This window comes from Ceratotherium simum, chromosome 35 (genome assembly GCF_057802395.1).
Source record: "Ceratotherium simum simum isolate JZ-2026a chromosome 35, ASM5780239v1, whole genome shotgun sequence".
Classification (NCBI taxonomy): Eukaryota; Metazoa; Chordata; class Mammalia; order Perissodactyla; family Rhinocerotidae; genus Ceratotherium; species Ceratotherium simum.
This window is the reverse complement of record NC_141934.1, coordinates 22,450,544-22,469,964: the sequence shown is the minus strand read 5'-3', so window position 1 is coordinate 22,469,964 and position 19,421 is coordinate 22,450,544. Positions and strand designations below refer to the sequence as shown.

The 19,421-nt window shown below is 43.6% G+C and overlaps 1 protein-coding gene across 3 annotated transcripts in view; it reads left to right on the top strand.

Moving 5' to 3' along the window:
- The window catches only part of ACAD10 (acyl-CoA dehydrogenase family member 10), a 57,432-nt gene that overhangs the window by 4,076 nt on the left and 33,935 nt on the right, over window positions 1–19,421 (top strand). For all 3 annotated transcript variants that reach the window (XM_087424211.1, XM_087424209.1, XM_087424210.1), the window contains exons 2-7: window positions 849–1,052; window positions 6,765–6,913; window positions 8,586–8,780; window positions 12,586–12,744; window positions 13,694–13,853; window positions 15,088–15,229. In XM_087424211.1, the coding sequence (XP_087280337.1) occupies window positions 866–1,052; window positions 6,765–6,913; window positions 8,586–8,780; window positions 12,586–12,744; window positions 13,694–13,853; window positions 15,088–15,229 (992 nt within the window). In that variant the 5' untranslated portion in view covers window positions 849–865. The remainder of the gene's footprint in view (window positions 1–848; window positions 1,053–6,764; window positions 6,914–8,585; window positions 8,781–12,585; window positions 12,745–13,693; window positions 13,854–15,087; window positions 15,230–19,421) is intronic.

The following is a 19,421-nucleotide window of genomic DNA, read 5'->3' as shown; positions in this document are numbered from 1 at the left end:
GGTGGAGTTGCAGTGGAAAGCGAGGAGGCAGACCTTAGAGGGCCTTTTAAGGCAGGTCAAGGTACTGCGAGTTTATCTTGAGGGCAATGGGGAGCTATTGAAGGTTTTCACTGGGCTTAGAATGTGATCAAATGTGAGTTTTGAAAGATTACTCTGGTTGAAGAGAGAAGAAAGAATAAGGAGGGGGTTTGAGAAGAGGCGGTGGGGGGTCGGGGGCCGGCCCCGTGGCGTAGCAGTTAGGTGCGCGTGCTCCCCTGCTGGCGGCTGGGTTTGGATCCTGGGCGCGCACCCATGCACCGCTTGTCGGGCCATGCTGTGGCGGCATCCCATATAAAAAAAATGTGGAGGAAGATGGGCACGAATGTTAGCCCAGGGCCAGTCTTCCTCAGCAAAAAGAGGAGGATTGGCATGGATGTTAGCTCAGGGCTGATCTTCACAAAAGAAAAAAAAAAAAAGAGGCAAGGGGACCAGTTAAGAGGCTGTTGCAATGATCTGTGGGCGAGATAACGGGAGTGAGAGTGGAGAGAGGTAGATGGAGATTGTCAGGAGGAAGAGTTGACAGCACAGAGCACCTGGAATTGAGGCGCTGGGGAGGGTTGAGAGAAGTTGGGGCAGAATCCCAGTTTTCTGGCTCGGGCAGCGAGGTGAACGGTGGAGCCCTTTACTGAGCTAAGGAACTTAGAAAAAGGAGCAGTCAGGGAGGGCGGAGACCCTGACTTCTGTTCTGGCTGTGGTTTGAAGCGTTCATTGGAGATCAGGGGAGATGTCCAGTTGGCTGCCCTGAGCTCCAGGATGGAGGTCTGGATTGGAGGCAGCGAAGGCAAGCTGTGCCTGTGCCTTCTTCTCAGGCAGCGTCGGGCTCAACATGTGCATAAGGCGGCTTTTCCAGTCCTCACGCCTCCAGTGGGCTTGGAGGGCAGCCTTCCTGAAACACATCCAGTGCAGGCACCAGGGCGCCCTGCGATGGACACATTCTGGAGGCGGCACCTACAGAGCTGTGATTTTTGACATGGGTGGAGTTCTCATTCCTTCTCCAGGGAGAGTGGCTGCAGGTGAGCCCTTGATTCTATTTCACCTTTGGGGACGGAGGTTGGGTGAGGGGAATGGAGGGTGGTAAGGGGAGACAGGAACATTTGGGCCGTAGTGTATCCCCGTGGGTAATATTCTGGCTCTTGAATCAAATCCCAAGCACCACTTAGTGGCTGAGTATCTTGGGCAAATTATTCAACTTCTCGGAGTCTTAGCTTCCTCATCTTTAAATTAGGGCTAATAATAGTACCTACCTCTTTGGGGTTTGGGGAAAGTTAAATGAGAGAATCTATGGAAAGCACTTGCTTAGCACAGTGAGTATTCGGCTCATCCTAAATTCTCAAAAATGCTGAGCTGCCAGTCATATTGTTGTTATTGTTATTGGTAGAATTTAACTATGTTTCCCTGAGAATTGTGCTACTTCTGAAATCTTGAATGTTCAAATTCCCCTTTTGATCATGACCTTCCCTCCCCCACTTCCCTCCCTCCAAACCTGCTTTTGGACCTACGAGATCAAACCTCTAGTCTCTGATCCTTTCTTATCAGCCCCTCCTGGTTTTACTTTTTTCCCTACTCAGTTCAACTGACATAAGTTCAATTAATTTTGGCTTCAAGTGTTAGAAAACCTAACAAAACAGGGACTGAAACAAGATAGAAGTTTCTTTCTTTTGCACATAAAAGCCCAGGTGTGTGGTCTGGGGCTAGTATGTTTCTCTGTGGTGTCAGGGACTTGGGCCTTTTCTCTTGTGTCGCTCTGCTGTGAGTACTCTTCATTTCCAGTTTCACCTCATGATCTGTCTTGGCTGCTTCACCTCCTGCCATCACATTTTCATTCCAGCCAGCAGGAAGGAAAAAGGGCCAAACAGCTATTCCTATGCTTTTGACTTTCTGTGGTGGCTGGTTGAGCAATTCTCCATCATAAAGCAACCCAGGTACAGGTTTTCCAGGCCTCTGGGTAAAAAATTACCCCAGGATGCAAACTGTCTGTCTAGGGGGGTGATTTTTTGAGCTTTAGCTGCAGCTAGGCCCTCAGCCTGTATTCCTCTACTCATATTCCTCTCGCATTTACTGCCAGGCTATTCATACAGCCCCCAGAGTCATCATACTCTCCCACCCCAAACCTTCAAATTTGGCAGACAGCTGGATCTCCACTTTTACAGGGAGCATCAAGATAACTGGACAGGCATTTTCTCGACTTTCTCCAGAATATCTTGAGAACCTGTTCACTTCTCTCCACTCCCACTGCCTCTACTCAGGTTTAGATCCCTGTCCTCTCCCATCTACACCATCACCTCGGCCTCCTTCACTGGGTTAGGAGGGTTTTCACCCCCTGCCACACAGCCCCCAGAATTACCTTTCTAAAACTCAGCTCTTAACCCTTCCCTCCTCTGCTTCAGATCCTTGCCTGCCTGCACATTGTCCCTTAGATTAAGTCCAAGACCTCTCTCCTGGTGTTCGGGGCCTCTCGGTTAGTTAGCCCTCAGTTGGCTTCCTGTCCTCATGTCGCACCGTTTCCTACCATGTGCCCATGTTTCAGCTGCCGTGGACGACTTGATGTTCTCCAAATGTGCCAAACACATTTACACTCCTGTGCCTTTGCAAGTTCTGTTCCCTCTGCTGGCAGCTACTCTTCCCTGCCTCCTCTACTATTCAAATCCCACTCGTACTTTTAATGACAAGTTAAATGGAACATTATTCTGCACAGTGCCTAGAATCTTTTGAGCGCCCAGTAAATCTTATGGTTGTTATTATTATTGACTTCAAGACTTCTCTTCTGTTAAGACTTCTCTGACCTCCTTCTCCCTGGGCAGAATGTCCCTGGCTGGCATATTCTCATGTCAGTTTCACCTTTACCAAAGCATGTTTTAGTCAGCAGTGGGATGTGTTCGTGTCCCCTCTGTGGGGCTCTGAGAACCCAGGACCCCGGGTCTGGGACTTATTTACTTCACCTTTCCAGTGTCAGCTCGGAGCTGGATCAGTCCTTCAGGAAGTGTTGGATGGATAGACGAATGAACCAAATAGCGATACCTTCTACTTTCCCCTTCTTTTTTTCTTGACTGAAACTTCTAATGGTATTTATTCCAAATGAACCATATTAAGGGTCATTTCATAGCTAATACTAGAATTGATATCACCTCAAATAGCATACTCTTAATATATTTTTACATTTAAGCCAAGGATCAGTCAACTACAGCTTGTGGGCCAAATCTGGCCTGCTCTATGGTTTGTATGGCCCGTCAGCGAAGAATGGTTTTCACATTTTGAAATAGTTGAAAAATGTCAAAACAAAAATAATGTTTTGTGATCTGAAAATTATACACAATTCGAATCTGTTTCCATAAAAATCAAGTTATTTTAGAACATAGCCATGCCCATTCACTTACACATTGTCCGTGTCTGGCCCTTTTCAGAAAGTTTGCCAACCCCTGATTTAAGCTACTAGTTTACTATAAAATTAGTATACATGTGACAAAAACTTCGGAGTACAGTCCAAACACTTTAGCATAGTACTCAGGGAATATAATATGATCGGAGTGTTTAGTTTTTGTCAGTATGGTGGATGAAAATGCTATCTCTGTGTTCTTTTTCTTTCTATGTTATTTTAATATTCATTTCTCTGATTTGCCAGGAGGTTGAACTTTTTTTTTCCTTTTGTAAATTGATTGGTCGTTCAGTTTTCCCTTTCTGTGAATTGCTCATTTTTGTTGTTGATTTGCAATAATCACCTTTTGTGTATTATATCACTTGCAAATATTTTTTCCCTTCTGTGAGTTGTTTTTTATTTTATTTATGTTTTTGCCATACTAAAGTTTTCTTTCTTTCTTCTTTTTTTTTTTTTTTTTTTGCTGAGGAAGATTCACCCTGAGCTAACATCTGTTGCCAATCTTCCTCTTTTTGTATGTTCGCTGCCACCACAGCATGGCCACTGACAGACGAGTGGTGTAGGTCCACACCCAGGAACCAAACCCAGGCTGCCAAAGTGGAGCATGTCAAATTTAACCACTAGGCTACTGGGGCTGGCCCCAAAATTTTCATTTTTGATGTCATCAAAATCATATGTTGTTTTCTTTATGGCTTGAGCTTTGTGAGTCTTAGTTAAGAAAGTATTTCCTGGGGGCTGGCCCCGTGGCTTAGCGGTTAAGTGCGCACGCTCCGCTACTGGCGGCTCGGGTTCGGATCCCGGGCGCGCACCGACGCACCACTTCTCTGGCCATGCTGAGGCCGCATCCCACATACAGCAACTAGAAGGCTGTGCAACTGCAACATACAACTATCTACTGGGGCCTTGGGGAGAAAAACGGAACAAAAGGAGGAGGATTGGCAATAGATGTTAGCTCAGGGCTGGTCTTCCTCAGCAAAAAGAGGAGGATTGGCGTGGATGTTAGCTCAGGGCTGATCTTCCTCACACACACACAAAAAAAGTATTTCCTTCTTCAAGTTCATAAAGATGTTCTGTATTGTTTTCTAAATTTTAGAGTCTTATTTTTCTGATTTGGGTATTTAATGTATTGGAATTTTATTTTTGTGATGGTGTAAAATAGGGATTTAATTTTTTTCCATATTGAAACTCAGTTATGTCAGCCTCATTTATTGAATAGTCAATGATAAAAGTATATAAAATGCAAAGGTAAATTTCCTGTTGCCACCTCCACCCCTGCTCAGTTCCAGCCTTCAGTGGTTATCACTGTGAAAAGTTTTTTGTTTATCCTTCAAAAAATTGCCTATATATATGTGTGTGTGTGTGTGTGTGTGTGTGTGTGTAAAACATGTATGCACAAATTGCATCATACACTGCAAACTGTTTCATACCTGTGTTTTTATTGACTTTGTAGAATACATAGGTCCAGTTCAGGGGTCAGCAGACTTTTTCTATAAAGGGCTAGATAGGCTTTGCGAGCCCCACGGTCTCTGTCACAACTATTCAACTCTACTATTGTAGCAAGAAAGCAGTGATAGATGATAGTAAATGAATAGGTGTGATTGTATTCCAATAAAACTTTATTTACAAAAACAGCACACAGATTCGGCCCCCAGACCATATTTTGCTGACCCTTGGTCTGGTTTATATATATATATATTTTTGTGTGTGTGTGGGAGGAAGATCAGCCCTGTGCTAACATCTGCCAATCCTCCTCTTTTTTTGCTGAGGAAGGCTGGCCCTGGGCTAACATCTGTGCCCATCTTCCTCCACTTTATATGGGATGCCACCACAGCATGGCCTGACAAGCAGTGCGTCGGTGCGCACCTGGGATCTGAATCGGCGAAGCCCGGGCCGCTGCAGTGGAGCACGCGCACTTAACCGCTTGCACCACTGGGCCGGCCCCTGGTTTATATATATGTTAACATCTGTGTGGTGTTCCATTATATGGATGTACCATAATTGATTTAACAAGCTCTTTATTAATATACATTGAAGTTTCTAGTTTTCTTTTTTTTTTTTTTTTTGGTGAGGAAGATTGGCCCTGAGCTAACATCTGTGCCAGTCTTCCTCTATTTTGTTTATGGATGCCGCCACAGCATGGCTTGATGAGTGGTGTGTAGGTCCGCACCCAGGATCCGAACCTGTGAACCCCAGGCCGCCAAAGTGGAGCCTGCAAACTTAACCACTATGCCACAGGGCCAGCCCCTTCTAGTTCTTTTTATTACGAGCAATTCTGCACAAATAGTCTTATACGTAATCTTTGCTTACTTTTATAAATATATCTGTGAGAGAAATTCCTAGAAGTGGAATTACTACGTCAAATATATGTGCATTTAAAATTTTGCTCTCCGTAGAGGTTGTACTTATTAACATGCCCATCAACAGTGTGTGCCAGTTTCCTTACATGCTTGCCAACTCTGAGACCGTGAAAACTGCTATACACTTTAGTTCTAAAATTAAAGAAATATTATTCTTTGGCTTGAGTTTTAAAAGTCTTGCTGTTCTCAAAAGACATACACCAAATTGGTGCCATTGATTTTTTCTAAAGAATGAGATTCTTGTTATTTTACTTTCTTTTTTATATCCTTCTGTATTGTCTGAAATATTTTCAATGCACAGGCACTACTTTATCAAAACAAAAGCTATGTGTAAAGCGTATTATGTCTTGGATCTAATTATGAATGCTATATATATTTTTGCCCTGTGGCAGCTGTATTATAGGAAGAAAAAACCAACCTTCTACAACAAAAAGCAACCCCTGTCCAAATGTTCCCAATATACCCAAATGCTGATCCATCACTGCCTTAGCTCTTTGTGGATAGAAATTTTCTTCTTTATTCCACAAAGACAGCATCCCCCAAGTGGTTGTTTCGGTGTCCCAGCTACATTGCCATAAAGGATTATTACAGTTTACAAAGTGTGGGGCTTGTTTTGGAGTGCCATCAGAGTCTGCCTTATTACCTCATGCACTTCCTGACTATATGCCAGGACCATGTGAGGGACCTAATGTATATGAGCCAACTAATGAGAGACCAGGTAAGAAAATTCATATTCAGTGTCCAGAGTTTTCTCAAGCAGGTGGTAAAGACCTGACACTTAGCAGCAGTGTCCCCTCAGTCACACAAGTAGTATTGCTGTTCCCTTGGCGATCTAAGGCTGAGATTTTGCATTTCCTGAATTTCTCCGAATTCCCAAGAGAACCCACCTGGCACTACAGTGATGCCACAGGAACTGGTATGTAATTCCCCTGAATGCCCCAAGCCCCAGCCATTTGTCGATGTATTTCACTTATGGCCTATTTTACTTCCTCTAGAATGGGAGGTACAAAATCAGATCCCTTCCGGAACTATACTGAAGGCCTTGATCTCAGGTGGTGAAAAAGGGCCCTGGATGACATTTATGAGAGGAGAGATAACAACAGAAGATTTCTTTCAAGCATTTGGGAGACTCTGCTCTGAAATTGTGAGTGATAAACATACTTGAATTTCCATATTTTTTTTGCCTAGAGTAGTGGATGCAACACTCATCCATTAAGTTGGTTAAACTGCAAATAAAGAAATGAAAACTTAATAACCCCTTATAAGTATTTAAGCTATTTCTTCCATCCCAGGTGCTCAACTTTAACTACATTTATGAATAAGTACAAATATTGTTTACTAAGCCCTTCCATCATGTATTGTTCATCTGAAACAGGAGCTATCTGCATGATCAGAAAACTTATTGAAAGAAAATAATATTGAGCCTTTTCTCTATACTAGACATTGTTGTAAGCTCTTTGTTTATATTAACTCATGTAACCTTCACAATAACCCTGCTAAAATATTATTTAAAATATAGTAAATAAAGTTCTGTGGATGGATGGTAATGGTTGAGCAACAACGAATGTACTTAATGCCACTCAACTATACGCGTAAAGTGGTTAAAATAGCAAATTTTATGTTATGTATATTTTACCACAATTTTAAATATATATATACACCTTGAAAACATTATGCTAAGTAAAAGAAAGAGGCCAGTTAAAAAAGACCACATATTGTATGATTCCATTTACTATATGAAATATACAGAATAGGTAAATCTTAGAAAGTAGATTAGTGATTTTCTAGGACTGGGAGTATTGGGGTTAGGAGAGGAATGGGGAGTGACTGCTGATGGGTATGAGGTTTCTTTTTAGGGTAATGAAAATGTTCTCAAATTGTTGTGGTGATGGTTGCACAACTTTGGGAATATATTGAAGCCATTGAATTGTACAGTTTAAATGGGTGAATTGCATGGTATGTGAACTGTGTTTCAATAAAGCTGTTATAAAATGTGTGTGTGTGTGTAAAATAGACTTGCCTTTGCAGATTTTGAGCATGATAAAATAAGAGTTTTCAAAACCCACACAGGGGCCCGCCCCGTGGCTTAGCGGTTAAGTGCGTGCGCTCTGCTACTGGCAGCCCAGGTTCGGATCCTGGGCGCGCGCCAACACATCACTTCTCCAGCCATGCTGAGGCCGTGTCCCACATACAGCAACTAGAAGGATGTGCAACTATGACGTACAACTATCTACTGGGGCTTTGGGGGGAAAAAAGGAGGAGGATTGGCAATAGATGTTAGCTCAGAGCCGGTCTTCCTCAGCAAAAAGAGGGAGATTGGCATGGATGTTAGCTCAGGGCTGATCTTCCTCACAAAAAAAAAAAAAAAAACCCCACACAGATTGAATTTAAAAACAAAAAAAAATTGATCAGAAACTGAAGTTCATAATGGTGATGCTGAGGCAATACAAAATCATGAAATGTCTTCTGGATCATTAAAAATTAAATTACATCTGCTTAATACACTTTTAGAGTTTACTGTATCCTCTTATGGTATTCTGATACCTTTTTAAATTGACAATCCATGAGTGAAATAAAGAACTCATTAACTGGAATATTGATATAAATAGCTCCATTGCCTTACCATTGTAACTCTAATTCTAAGTCACTTTTTACAGCCTTACGTGCAAAGCTCTGCACAGGGGCAGCCAGCCAGAGGCCGGGCTCTTGCAACCCGGTAGCAGTAGGAGACAGGAACGTGTGTTTTCCTCTGTTGGGGATCAGTTGATCTTTCTCTTAATGACTGCCGGTTCTCCTCTCCCCTCCCCCGTTCTTAGTCAGAGACCCCGGTGCCTGTGGACTCCTTTTTCTCTCTGCTGACCAGTGAGCAAGTGGCGAAGCAGTTCCCAGTGATGACTGAGGCCATAACTCAAATTCGGGCAAAAGGCCTTCGGACTGCAGTCTTGAGCAATAATTTTTATCTTCCCAATGGGAAAAGCTTTTTGCCCCTGGACCGGAAACAGTTTGATGTGGTAAGCTTGAAGTGATCCAGAACAATCAAGGTTGGGTCTCTGTGCTCATTTCAGGATGCAGCAGTCAGCGCTGCCTTTCAGCAGATCTTGAGCCTAATGGGTTTTTATTCAGACACTTGACTAAATTAGGTTTAGACGTAACAGGTCGAAAAGAGGACTTTTAAAGTATCACTGAGCTCTTAGCAAGGTGAGACATTTGTGGGATTTGATCACTGGCTGACACCACAGCGTTAGAGACTCCCTTCCATTCTGGATTTGAACCTTGTTCATCACATATCACACACTTCTGTCAGCCCTCACGTCTTCATGGGCCCTTTGACCTTTTCTCTTCAAAGATCGACGTGCTGCCCTCCATTTCTATGGCATTAATCCTTAGACCAGCTCTGTCCAATAGAACTTTCTGGAGGAATGGAAATGCCCAATGTGGGTGATCCTAGTCACATATGGCTATGTGAAATGTGGCTAGTGTCACTGAGGAACTGAATTTTATTTCATTTTAATTTACATGTAAATAATCACATATGGCTAGTGACTACTATAGTGGACGGAGCACACAGTGCTAGGCTCTCAAAGTACCCTGAGAATATAGTGAGTCGAGAAGTGGTCTTCTATGGCAGGAGGTTACTTCAGTGAAAGATTCCCCATTTCCCTAAGAGAAAATAGATCATTATCCTGGGATAGATATGAGTTATTGATAGATGACTTGCTTAAACTTCATTCAGTCAGAAAACAAATTCTTACTGAGCAGTTACTATGTGCCAGGGGCTGGGCTAGGCGGGAAGCGATACTGTGTCACTGTGATAGACACAATCCCAACTCTGTGGAATACCCACCTGTCACATTTCAAGTGCTCAGCCGCCACGTGTGGCTAGTGGCTACTATATTGAACAGCAAAGATATAGCATTTCCGTCATCATAGTAGAAAGTTCTATTGGATACTGCTATTTTAGAACATAAAGCCTGGCAGAATTGACAGGCAGAAATTCAGAGCACAAGTGTTCAAGTTAACTGCCTAACCTAATGCTGTTTGCATCCTCTACCTCCCTCCCCACTGTAGAAAAGCCCTCGGAGATAGAGTTCTGCCTCCTCTGTACCCCTTTCCTGGCTCCATCCCTGCTTTGATTGTGGGTTTCCCCGCTCGCTTGTCCACAACACGGCCCTCCTGCAAGCTCCCTCCCCTCTGAGCGCCCGGGGACCTCAGCCAGATTCAATCCTGTCTCAGCTTGTGGCCAGGTGACCCTGGGCCGTAGCTGTGCTTCCCTGAACCTCAGTTTCCTCGCCTGTAATTCAAGAATAGCAATTTCTTTGCTGTAAACTAGCTGCATGGATCCCAGAGAAAAATGTATGCCGAGTACTTTGTATAGTGGTTGCACACAGTTACATGTTCAGTACACTGTGATTCTTTTCAGCGAGTCCTTCCATCCAGTGCGGCTACAGGGATAATATGTTCATCTGGACAAATTAAGTTGGCCAGGCTCACGTTCAGCTAGAAGCTGCTATTTAACAGACTTGTTTATTCAGACTTCACGGGCTCTCTGGCCTGTGCTTTCCAGCAGCTTTTCTGATGGTTTTTCGTATTTTATGTCTGCAGAAGACCTGGAGTTTTGAAAATCCAATTTCCTCAAGAGCAAGAGTTTAGGTTTTTGTTCTCTAAAGCTATAAGGCAAAAAAAATATTTTGATAGGGGTAACGATAGTGTAACCACTCCTAGGATCTCTGTCAACACTGGAGGCTGATCCTGAACTCTTCAGTCAATATTGTAGGACTCTGTCTCTGCTGAGGTATATGTGGCTCTTTAAAAAAAATTTTTGCATTATTTTTTCTTGTTAAAAAACACATAACATAAAATTTCCCATCTTAACCATTTTAAGTGTACAGGTCAATAGTTTCAGTATATTCACATTGTTGTAAAACAAATCTCCAGAGCTTTTTCATCTTGCAAAACAGAGCAGGAGGAGGCCAGGGATCTTATCAAACTTAAATCTTAAGAATTTTTTCACTTCCCTGGAATATAATCACCTGTGAGAGGACGTGTCTGCTTGTCAGGGCTTGGCCCCCTTCCCCGGGGTTCACTCCCCGCTCCCCTCTCCTGTCTCAGCCGGTACAGCTGTGCTCCTTTCATGCAGCATGTACGGTGATTGCTGCTGAAACACCCAGCTTCTCTGCTACCCACCATTGACGTTTTCTTTAGAACGAGCCTCCTTGTCTTCCTTCGGCTCGTTCTGGTCCATACGAGAGTAGGAAGAGAGGTCCAGTTTATGCAGGACGTTTGTTTACCTGAAAGGGCAGTTCTCACCCAACTCCGAATAATGTGAATGTGGAGTAGAGGGAGGGGCCCTCAGGCTTGTCTTTGGTCTTAGAGATCAGGGGTCATTCCAGGAGGGAGTCAGGGATTTACCGTAGTTCTATTCTTAGGGCAGACTAGAGGGTATTGGTTATAGGCCTCTGTGGCTGTGTGAGTCCCACTTTATAGGAGATTAAGCCCTGGGGACAGTGTGAGGGGACTTCCAGGGGGCTGCTGGATCAGAGCGAGCCTGGCTCTGAGATGGCTTTTCGGGGTTCTCCTGAACCCTCAGCAGCCCCCCTGGTTCCAGATCAGATACACCGTTGAAGCAAGGCTGTCAGGATAGGAGGCTCTTCGCGTGAAAGGAACAGTGTCTTGGCCACTGACAGCCTCTTTGTGACAGCCCTCCCGTGGGATTTATCTGTCTAAATCGACTATGGCTGTTTGTTTTTTAACTCCTGAAATATAGACATTAAGGTCATGTTTCTTTTGTAGCAGTAAACGGTGCCTTGTTTCTGAGAAAATTGGTGAAATACTTTCCCTAAAGCTGAAATTTTCAGCTTTTCCTCTGCTCTTTTTAGCCACACTATCTAATACTAGCAAAATGCTTGGTCATTTTGGAAATCATTCAAGTTTTATTTAAGTTTCACAACAACCACCAAGACAGGTAAGATGGCTATTAGTATTCTTGTTATACTGATGATGAAACTGAGGGCCATCGTGGCTTTGCTGTTTGCACAAGGTCACTATCTGAACCAGAACTTTGGTTTTCTAAGTTTGCCTCCAGGTTGTAACCCAGTATTTCCAAATCGGTAAACTTAAAAAAGCAATATCATTTTATATTGTGGGAGATCAAAATTGGCCACCTCAAAATATGTCTCTTTACCTTGATTATTTTCTCTGAAGGACATTTGACCTTCCCCTCCCAAACTGCCTAAAGAATTTAACATAGAAGGCCTGTTCCAGGAAGGAGCCACTACCATGTGAGAGCTGTAGTATAATGTAAAAAAATGCGATAAGAAAGGCACCAACAAGCCCATCTTATAAAACATTCTGTCTCTCCAGCCACATTCTCTATAGGTGGCCCTGTAAAGAGCTGTTTGACAAACATTTGCGTTTCCATCTCCATGTGAATTGTCTTCTTCCCCTCCAAAATCCCAAACCACTACCCCAACATCCTCCTTTGTCTATCTGAAGATGCTATTTAAGGTGAAAACCTCTGCCATTTGTCGAGAAACTTAGTTTCCCTGGTTTCTCTCATGTATCCATGTTATTAAACTTTGTTTAATTTTCTCCTGCTATTTGGTCTCACGTCAGTTTAATCTGTAGCCCAGCCAGAAAGGACCCAGAGTGGGTAGAGGATAGTCTTCCTCCCCTTCGATATCGTAAGACTCTCAAGTTACTTGTTACAACAAATCTCAGCTGTCCTCCTTCTGCTCTTCTTTTCAAAAACTATACCAGCATCCGTGTGGGGGCGCCACTTTTAAGGGACATTCGCTTCTCATCCTGTGCTTCCCTCAGGTCGTGGAATCCTGCCTGGAAGGTATCTGCAAGCCAGACCCCAGGATATATAAGCTGTGCTTGGAGCGACTCGGCCTGCAGCCTTCTGAGTCCATCTTTCTTGATGATCTTGGACCGAATATAAAGGCAGCTGCCAGCCTTGGTATTTGCACCATTAAGGTAATGGTCACTATTTTTTGAACCCCTACTGTGCACCAGGCACTAGTGTAAGCATTTCTGTGCAGTCCTCTCACATTCGTAGTTGTGGCTGTGTTTAGTGGTATTCCCCCATGCTGCTGTAGTCTTTATTTTTTATAAATTATGAAATCTATGTGACTAGCTGCTTGTATTTTCAATGGGAGGTAAGACAAACACGTATTAAGAAGGCAGTTTGAGAAAAGACTTACACAAGGAGGTGATTGACTTAAGACCTTTGTGATGGCAGTCAGGCTGTTGTAGTGATGCTGTTCTGGGTGGGGAGCCAGTCTTGACCAGCCACACAGACCACCCCAGGTCATGGCTGTGAAGCATAAGAAGCCATGTGAGAGAGGGTCTTGGTCCCAGCTTTCTATGTTCAAGTTTCTTTCTTTCTTGTTTTTTTTTTTTTGCTGAGGAAGATTTGCCCTGAGCTAACATCTATGCCAATCTTCCTCTATTTTGTCTGTGGGTTGCTGCCACAGCATGGCTGCCAACGAGTGGTGTGGGTCCACGCCTAGGAACCGAACCCAGGCCACCAAAGCGGAGCACGCTGAACTTAACCACTAGGCCATGAGGCCAGCCCCTATGTTGGGGTTTTCATTCTGAAGCTGATGGGCTCAGAGGGACAGAGTGGATGCCACAGCACAATATTCTGCCCTCCTGGCACAAGAGAATATCATGGACTCTTAACTGGCCCTCTTTCCAGCAGATAAGAAAGTTTAATGTGGTTAGGAATTAAATGGGAAGAGGAAACCCATTCTGTGGCTTCCTCATTAGGTGAATATCCTGGCTCCAAAGTCTTTGCTTAGGAGACTGACTTCTAGGATATTTCCCTCTAAAAAACTACCCTCTTAGAGAAGAGACAGGAGGAGAGCTCAGGGTTAACCAGTGTTAACCAGGTTAACATGTTCAATTTTCTCTTTGAAATCAGGTTAATGACCCAGAGACTGCAGTAAGGGAATTGGAAACTCTTTTGGGTTTTACATTGAGAATGGTTATTCCCAACACTCGCCCCGTGAGAAAGACAATGGAAATTCCAAAGGATTCCCTGAAGAAGTACCTCAGAGACTTACTGGGGACCCAAACCACAGGTATTTAAGTTTCTGTGTTTTCGTAAAGGCTAGGCTTTCAGTCTGGTTCTCACTTTCAAACCCTAGTGGAATATGCTGGAGACACAGAGGGATGTGGTGAGGAAAATAGCCGCTGGGCCAGGCGGAGCTGAGTGCTGCTTTCAGTTTTACTTGGGAAGAAGCATTACCTCCTTTTCTATAGATCCCCAAAAGTGTGCTTGCCCGCCTACCCCTGAGAGTGTGAAGTGGCAGCAGTGGAGGAGAGGAACTTGCGACTGCCGGATGTGCCCAGGGGCGTTTGAGTGTTTCTAAGTTTTTTGACGTGACAGCCTGTTTTGTGAAGGTGATTTAAAAGTTGCGTGAATTTAAAATGTGACAAGCTGTCTCCATCTCTTCAACGGTCCCTCTCTCATTCTTCACATTCCACCCTCAGAAAAACAGGTGCCTCATGAGCTTTTGAAGAAATTCCTACCTGGTGATAAAGTTTTGCTTTACCCATTGATCCTCGAAAAAGTCTTTCTTTATGGAGCTTCATGTTATGATGTTTTCCAGTGACTGGATTGGTCGTAGTGCTTCTACAAAGCTGAAGGGCCCTCTCTGACCAGGCCAGCGAACTCAGGCAAACTCGCATTTCCTGCTCTTCTGACCAAGTGAAACGAGTCTATGTCCAGAGTTCAGTCTTGTTATGAAGCTGAAGGTTAATTAGGATGTTTCTCCAGAGTTCAGCCTACTGGGGTGGGAAAGTGCATCTCGTGAAAGCAGCTTTGGCTTAAGCTGCAGGCTTCTGCAGAGCTCCTGTCAGCTGTCGAGCCAGCGTCAGGCATGGTTTGGCCAAGTATGGGCTGAGGGTCGCACAAGGACATTTTTCATCCTTGGGCTTAAAGCATTCCATTTAGCAAGATGAGTTGCCATGACTGTGCTTGTGGTTGATAAACAGAACTAGAAAGCTTTTCTTCACGGAGCAGGAGTTGGCAAGAAGGACAAAATTGGATACCCGTACAAAGTGAGAAATTATTGTAGTGTAAATAGAGTGACCTTTGCCACGCTGTAGTGACAGGCGATCCTGGACCTGAGCTGACGGGGTATGCCTGTGACTCAGTCACTTCTGGTACCCAGGGAGGAGGTGCTTTCCTTATGGTGCATCTCAGATAGGATGTTCTGCATCCCAGATGTGGAGCTCATTAGAAAGAAAGCACGTCTGTCCAGATCCGTCCTCTAGAGCTGGTGTGAGTTTTCTTTTTTTTCACACTTGCAGGCCCAATGGAACTCCTTCAGTTTGATCATGGGCAGTCAAATCCAACTTACTACATCAGGCTGGCAGACCGTCAGCTGGTTCTGAGGAAGAAACCCCCGGGGACACTGCTTCCATCCGCCCATGCCGTGGAGAGGGAGTTCAGGTAAGTCTTGGGGTGCAGGGTGCGCTCGCCACCCAGCCTCCGCAGCTTAGCCCCTGAACATGCCATCAAAGTGCCTTGAGACTTTCAAAAATAGAAGTATGACTCTCCCAAATTATTTCAAATAAGAACATATAATCTAATTTCATTCAGAAGTTTGTTTTCTCTTTTCTATACCTAAACCTCTAGGAGACAAGACTTTTATGGAACCTCTAGACGAAAAAAGGCATTATTGAGATACTCTTTAGTCTCAAAGCCTTTAAGACCTTTAGTCTTTTTTTTTTTTTTTTAATTTTATTTATTTTATTTTTTCCCCCAAAGTCCCAGTAGATAGTTGTATGTCATAGCTGCACATCCTTCTAGTTGCTGTATGTGGGACGCCACCTCAGCATGGCCGGAGAAGCAGTGTGTCGGTGCGCACCCGGGATCCGAACCCGGGTCGTCAGCAGCGGAGCGCGCGCACCCAACTGCTAAGCCACGGGGCCGGCCCAAGACCTTTAGTCTTAAAATCAATCTATTAGTGGGGCTGTAGCCCAAACAAGCGTGGCCATGAGTTGATTGTTGTTGAAACTGAGTGATAGGTACATGGGGGTTTATTATATGAATCTCTCTACTTTTATATATGTTTGCAACTTTCCATAATAAAATGTTTCAAAGAATAAATGTGTTACAATCCATCCCAAATAAAATAGTTTGCATTGCAAATAGGAAAATTTAAATGTATTAGGTTGAAAAAAAAAACTAGCTGCAAATCTTTTGGAGAGTGAGTGGCAAAGCTGCGAATGGGCTCCAGAGTGGGACTTCCTCTCCCGGAAGACTCTCTCTTCCTCTTCCTCCTTCCTTCCAGCCTAGTGTGCTCTGCAGAAGGAAAGTCACAGAGAGTAATAAGGAAAGCGTGACTTCAGCTCCTCGCCCCTTCTGGTTGTCGCCATTTACTGCCTCTCCTCTGGACTTTTTGGTTCCTAGAATCCGACTTCTCCGAGTGTTGAGGGACTGATGACTGACAATTTTGAAGCCTTAGGGGTTCATCAGCAAGAAAACCTATAGCAGTTTCTGAGCAGTATATGTGCCTATGTAATAGCAGGTCTGTATCTATAGAAGAAAGACCCTAGAAATGTAAAACCAGCACTCCATTTTATGCATCCTGCTTGTAAACTCTCTCTAACCATTCCTGGAGGTACTGAGGAATTCTGGAGTGCTAGAATGACATCCCAGAAGTCTAGGAATGCACAGAATTTCCACTTTAGTAAAGGAATAAAATGTGCATTTGAAGATGAAATGTAACATAGTGTTTGCCTATAAAATGTCAAATGTAAATTTGAACTGCTGTTTTGGAAAACAGTATGACATAATTTATTAAAAACCTCAGAGTAGTCTTACTTTTAGACTTAATAATTCCAATTAGGGGATTTCTCTTAAAAAAGTAATTCTAAATAGGGAAAAAAGCTTTATGTATTTATATGCTCACCACAGTATTGTTTATAATAAAAAATTGCACCCACCCTAAAGGTATAATAATCAGGAAATGATTAAGTAAACCTTGGTGTATCTACTTGTTGCAACAACAACAGTAATAGTACTAGCTAACATTTATGGAGGGTTTAGTATGTGCCATGCACTGTAATAAATGCTTTGAATGTATTGTTAACTCAAAACATTCTCACAACAACTCCTTGATATGTTACTATTATGATCCCCATTTTACAGATGAGGAAAGTGAGGCTTAAAGAGGTTAAGCACCAGGCCCAGGACACACAACTAGCATGTGACTGATGGACTCTGGCTTCACACCAGGGGCAGTGAGATTCCATAGGCCAGCCTTAGTGATTATGCTATTATTGCAGCCAATAAAAGTATGCCTATAGGGGCCGGCCCCGTGGCTTAGCGGTTAAGTGCATGCGCTCCGCTGCTGGCAGCCCGGGTTCGGATCCCGGGTGCGCACCACTTCTCCGGCTATGCTGGGGCCGCGTCCCACATACAGCAACTGGAAGGATGCGCAGCTATGACATACAACTATCTACTGGGGCTTTGGGGGGAAAAAATAAATAAATAAAATCTTTAAGGGCCGGCCCTGTGGCTTGGTGGTTAAGTGCGCGCGCTGCGATGCTGGCGGCCCGGGTTCGGATCCCGGGTGCGCATCGAGGCACCACTTCTCCGTCCATCCTGAGGCCGGGTCCCACATACAGCAACTAGAAGGATGTGCGGCTATGACATACAACTATCCACTGGGGCTTTGGGGGGAAAAAATAAAATAAATAAAAAAAAAAAAAAAAAAAAGTATGCCTATAATAACATAAGAATGTGTATGATAAAAATTTTTTTTTTTTTTGTGAGGAAGATCAGCCCTGAGCTAACATCCATGCTAATCCTCCTCTTTTTGCTGAGGAATACTGGCTCTAACATCTATTGCCAATCCTCCTCTTCCCGCCCCCCCCAAAGCCCCACTAGATAGTTGTATGTCATAGTTGCACATCCTTCTAGTTGCTGTGGGATGCGGCCTCAGCATGGCCGGAGAAGCGGTGCGTCGGTGCACGCCCAGGATCCAAACCTGGGCCGCCAGTAGCGGAGCACGCACACTTAACCGCTAAGCCACGGGGCCGGCCCATGTGTATGATAAAATTTTAAGGTAATAAAAACAAAGTATATAAAATTATCTTAACTATGTTTTTTTTTTTTTTTTTGAGACTTATCTATAGAAACAAAAATATTAGAAAGGAGCACACTAGCATGTTTACCATGGTCATGTTTGGGTAGCATGTTAGTAGTAGTCTTTGGTTCCAAATGACAGAAACCCACCTAGTCTAACTTAAGCATTAAAAAAAAAGCAAGAGAGGGCCAGCCCCGTGGCTTAGCGGTTAAGTGCGTGCTCTCCGCTGCTGGTGGCCCGGGTTCGGATCCCGGGCGCGCACCGACGCACCGCTTCTCCGGCCATGCTGAGGCCGCGTCCCACATAGAGCAACTAGAAGGAAGTGAAACTATGACATACAACTATCTACTGGGGCTTTGGGGAAAAAGAAAGAAAGAAATAAAGTTATAAAAAAAAAAAAAAGGAAGAGAGGTAGTAAAATTTTATTGGTTTCATAATTTAAATCTTTGAGGCATGGCTGGATCCAAGGGGCCCAAATAATGTTACCAGGACCCATTCATTCTCTTTCTCTCTCCATCTCTCGCCTCTTCTTCCCTTGATAACCCCAGTGAACATTCCAGCATGCTTCCCGAGATTGACTCATTGGCCCAATATGGGTCACAGGTTTGTCCCTGAACCAGTCTCTGTGGTCAGGAGGATGCATTGTTTAGATTGGCCATATGTGGGTCTTATGCCCATCCCTGAAACCAGGAGTTGGGTCAGTCCCACCCAAACCATGTGGACCTACAGTGGGGGAGAGCTGTTTCCCAAAAGAAGGTCTAGGTATTATTATCAGAACATAAAGAGGGGAAAGGACTCCAGGCAGGCAAAAGCAGGAGCCAATTACTGGTGATAAGACTGAGTATTTTTCTATTTAAAAATTTTAAAAATTTCTTCCTTAAACGTTTCATAGAATTTACCAGCAAACCCATCAGCCTGGAGTTTTCTTTAGGAAAAGGTTTTCCTAAAATCTTGATTGATTGATTATGAATTCAATTTAAAAAATATTGAGTTAGGGCCGGCCCCGTGGCTTAGCGGTTAAGTGCGCACACTCCGCTACTGGTGGCCCAGGTTCGGATCCCAGGCGCCCACCAATGCACCGCTTCTCCAGCCATGCTGAGGCCGTGTCCCACATACAGCAACTAGAAGGATGTGCAACTGTGACATACAACTGTCCGCTGGGGCCTTGGGGGAAAGATAAATAAATAAAATTAAAAATATATGTATTGAGTTATTCAGATATTTTATTTCATCTTGTTTCAGTTTTGGTAAGTTGTAATTTCCAAGGAATTTGTTTATTTCATCTAAGCTATCGAATTTATTGTTCATAATATTCCCTTATTATCCTTTTAGTCTATGTAGAATCTTAGTGATTTCCTGTCTTTATCATTCCTGGTATTGGTTGATAATTCGTATTCTCTCTCTCATCAGTCTACCCACGGCTCTATCAATTGTGTTGGTCTTTTCCAAGAACCAATGTTTGGTTTTGTTAAATTTGTTTGTTTGTTTGTTTTCTATTTCATTTATTTCTGCTCTTATCTTTATTCCTTTCCATCTACTTACTAAGGG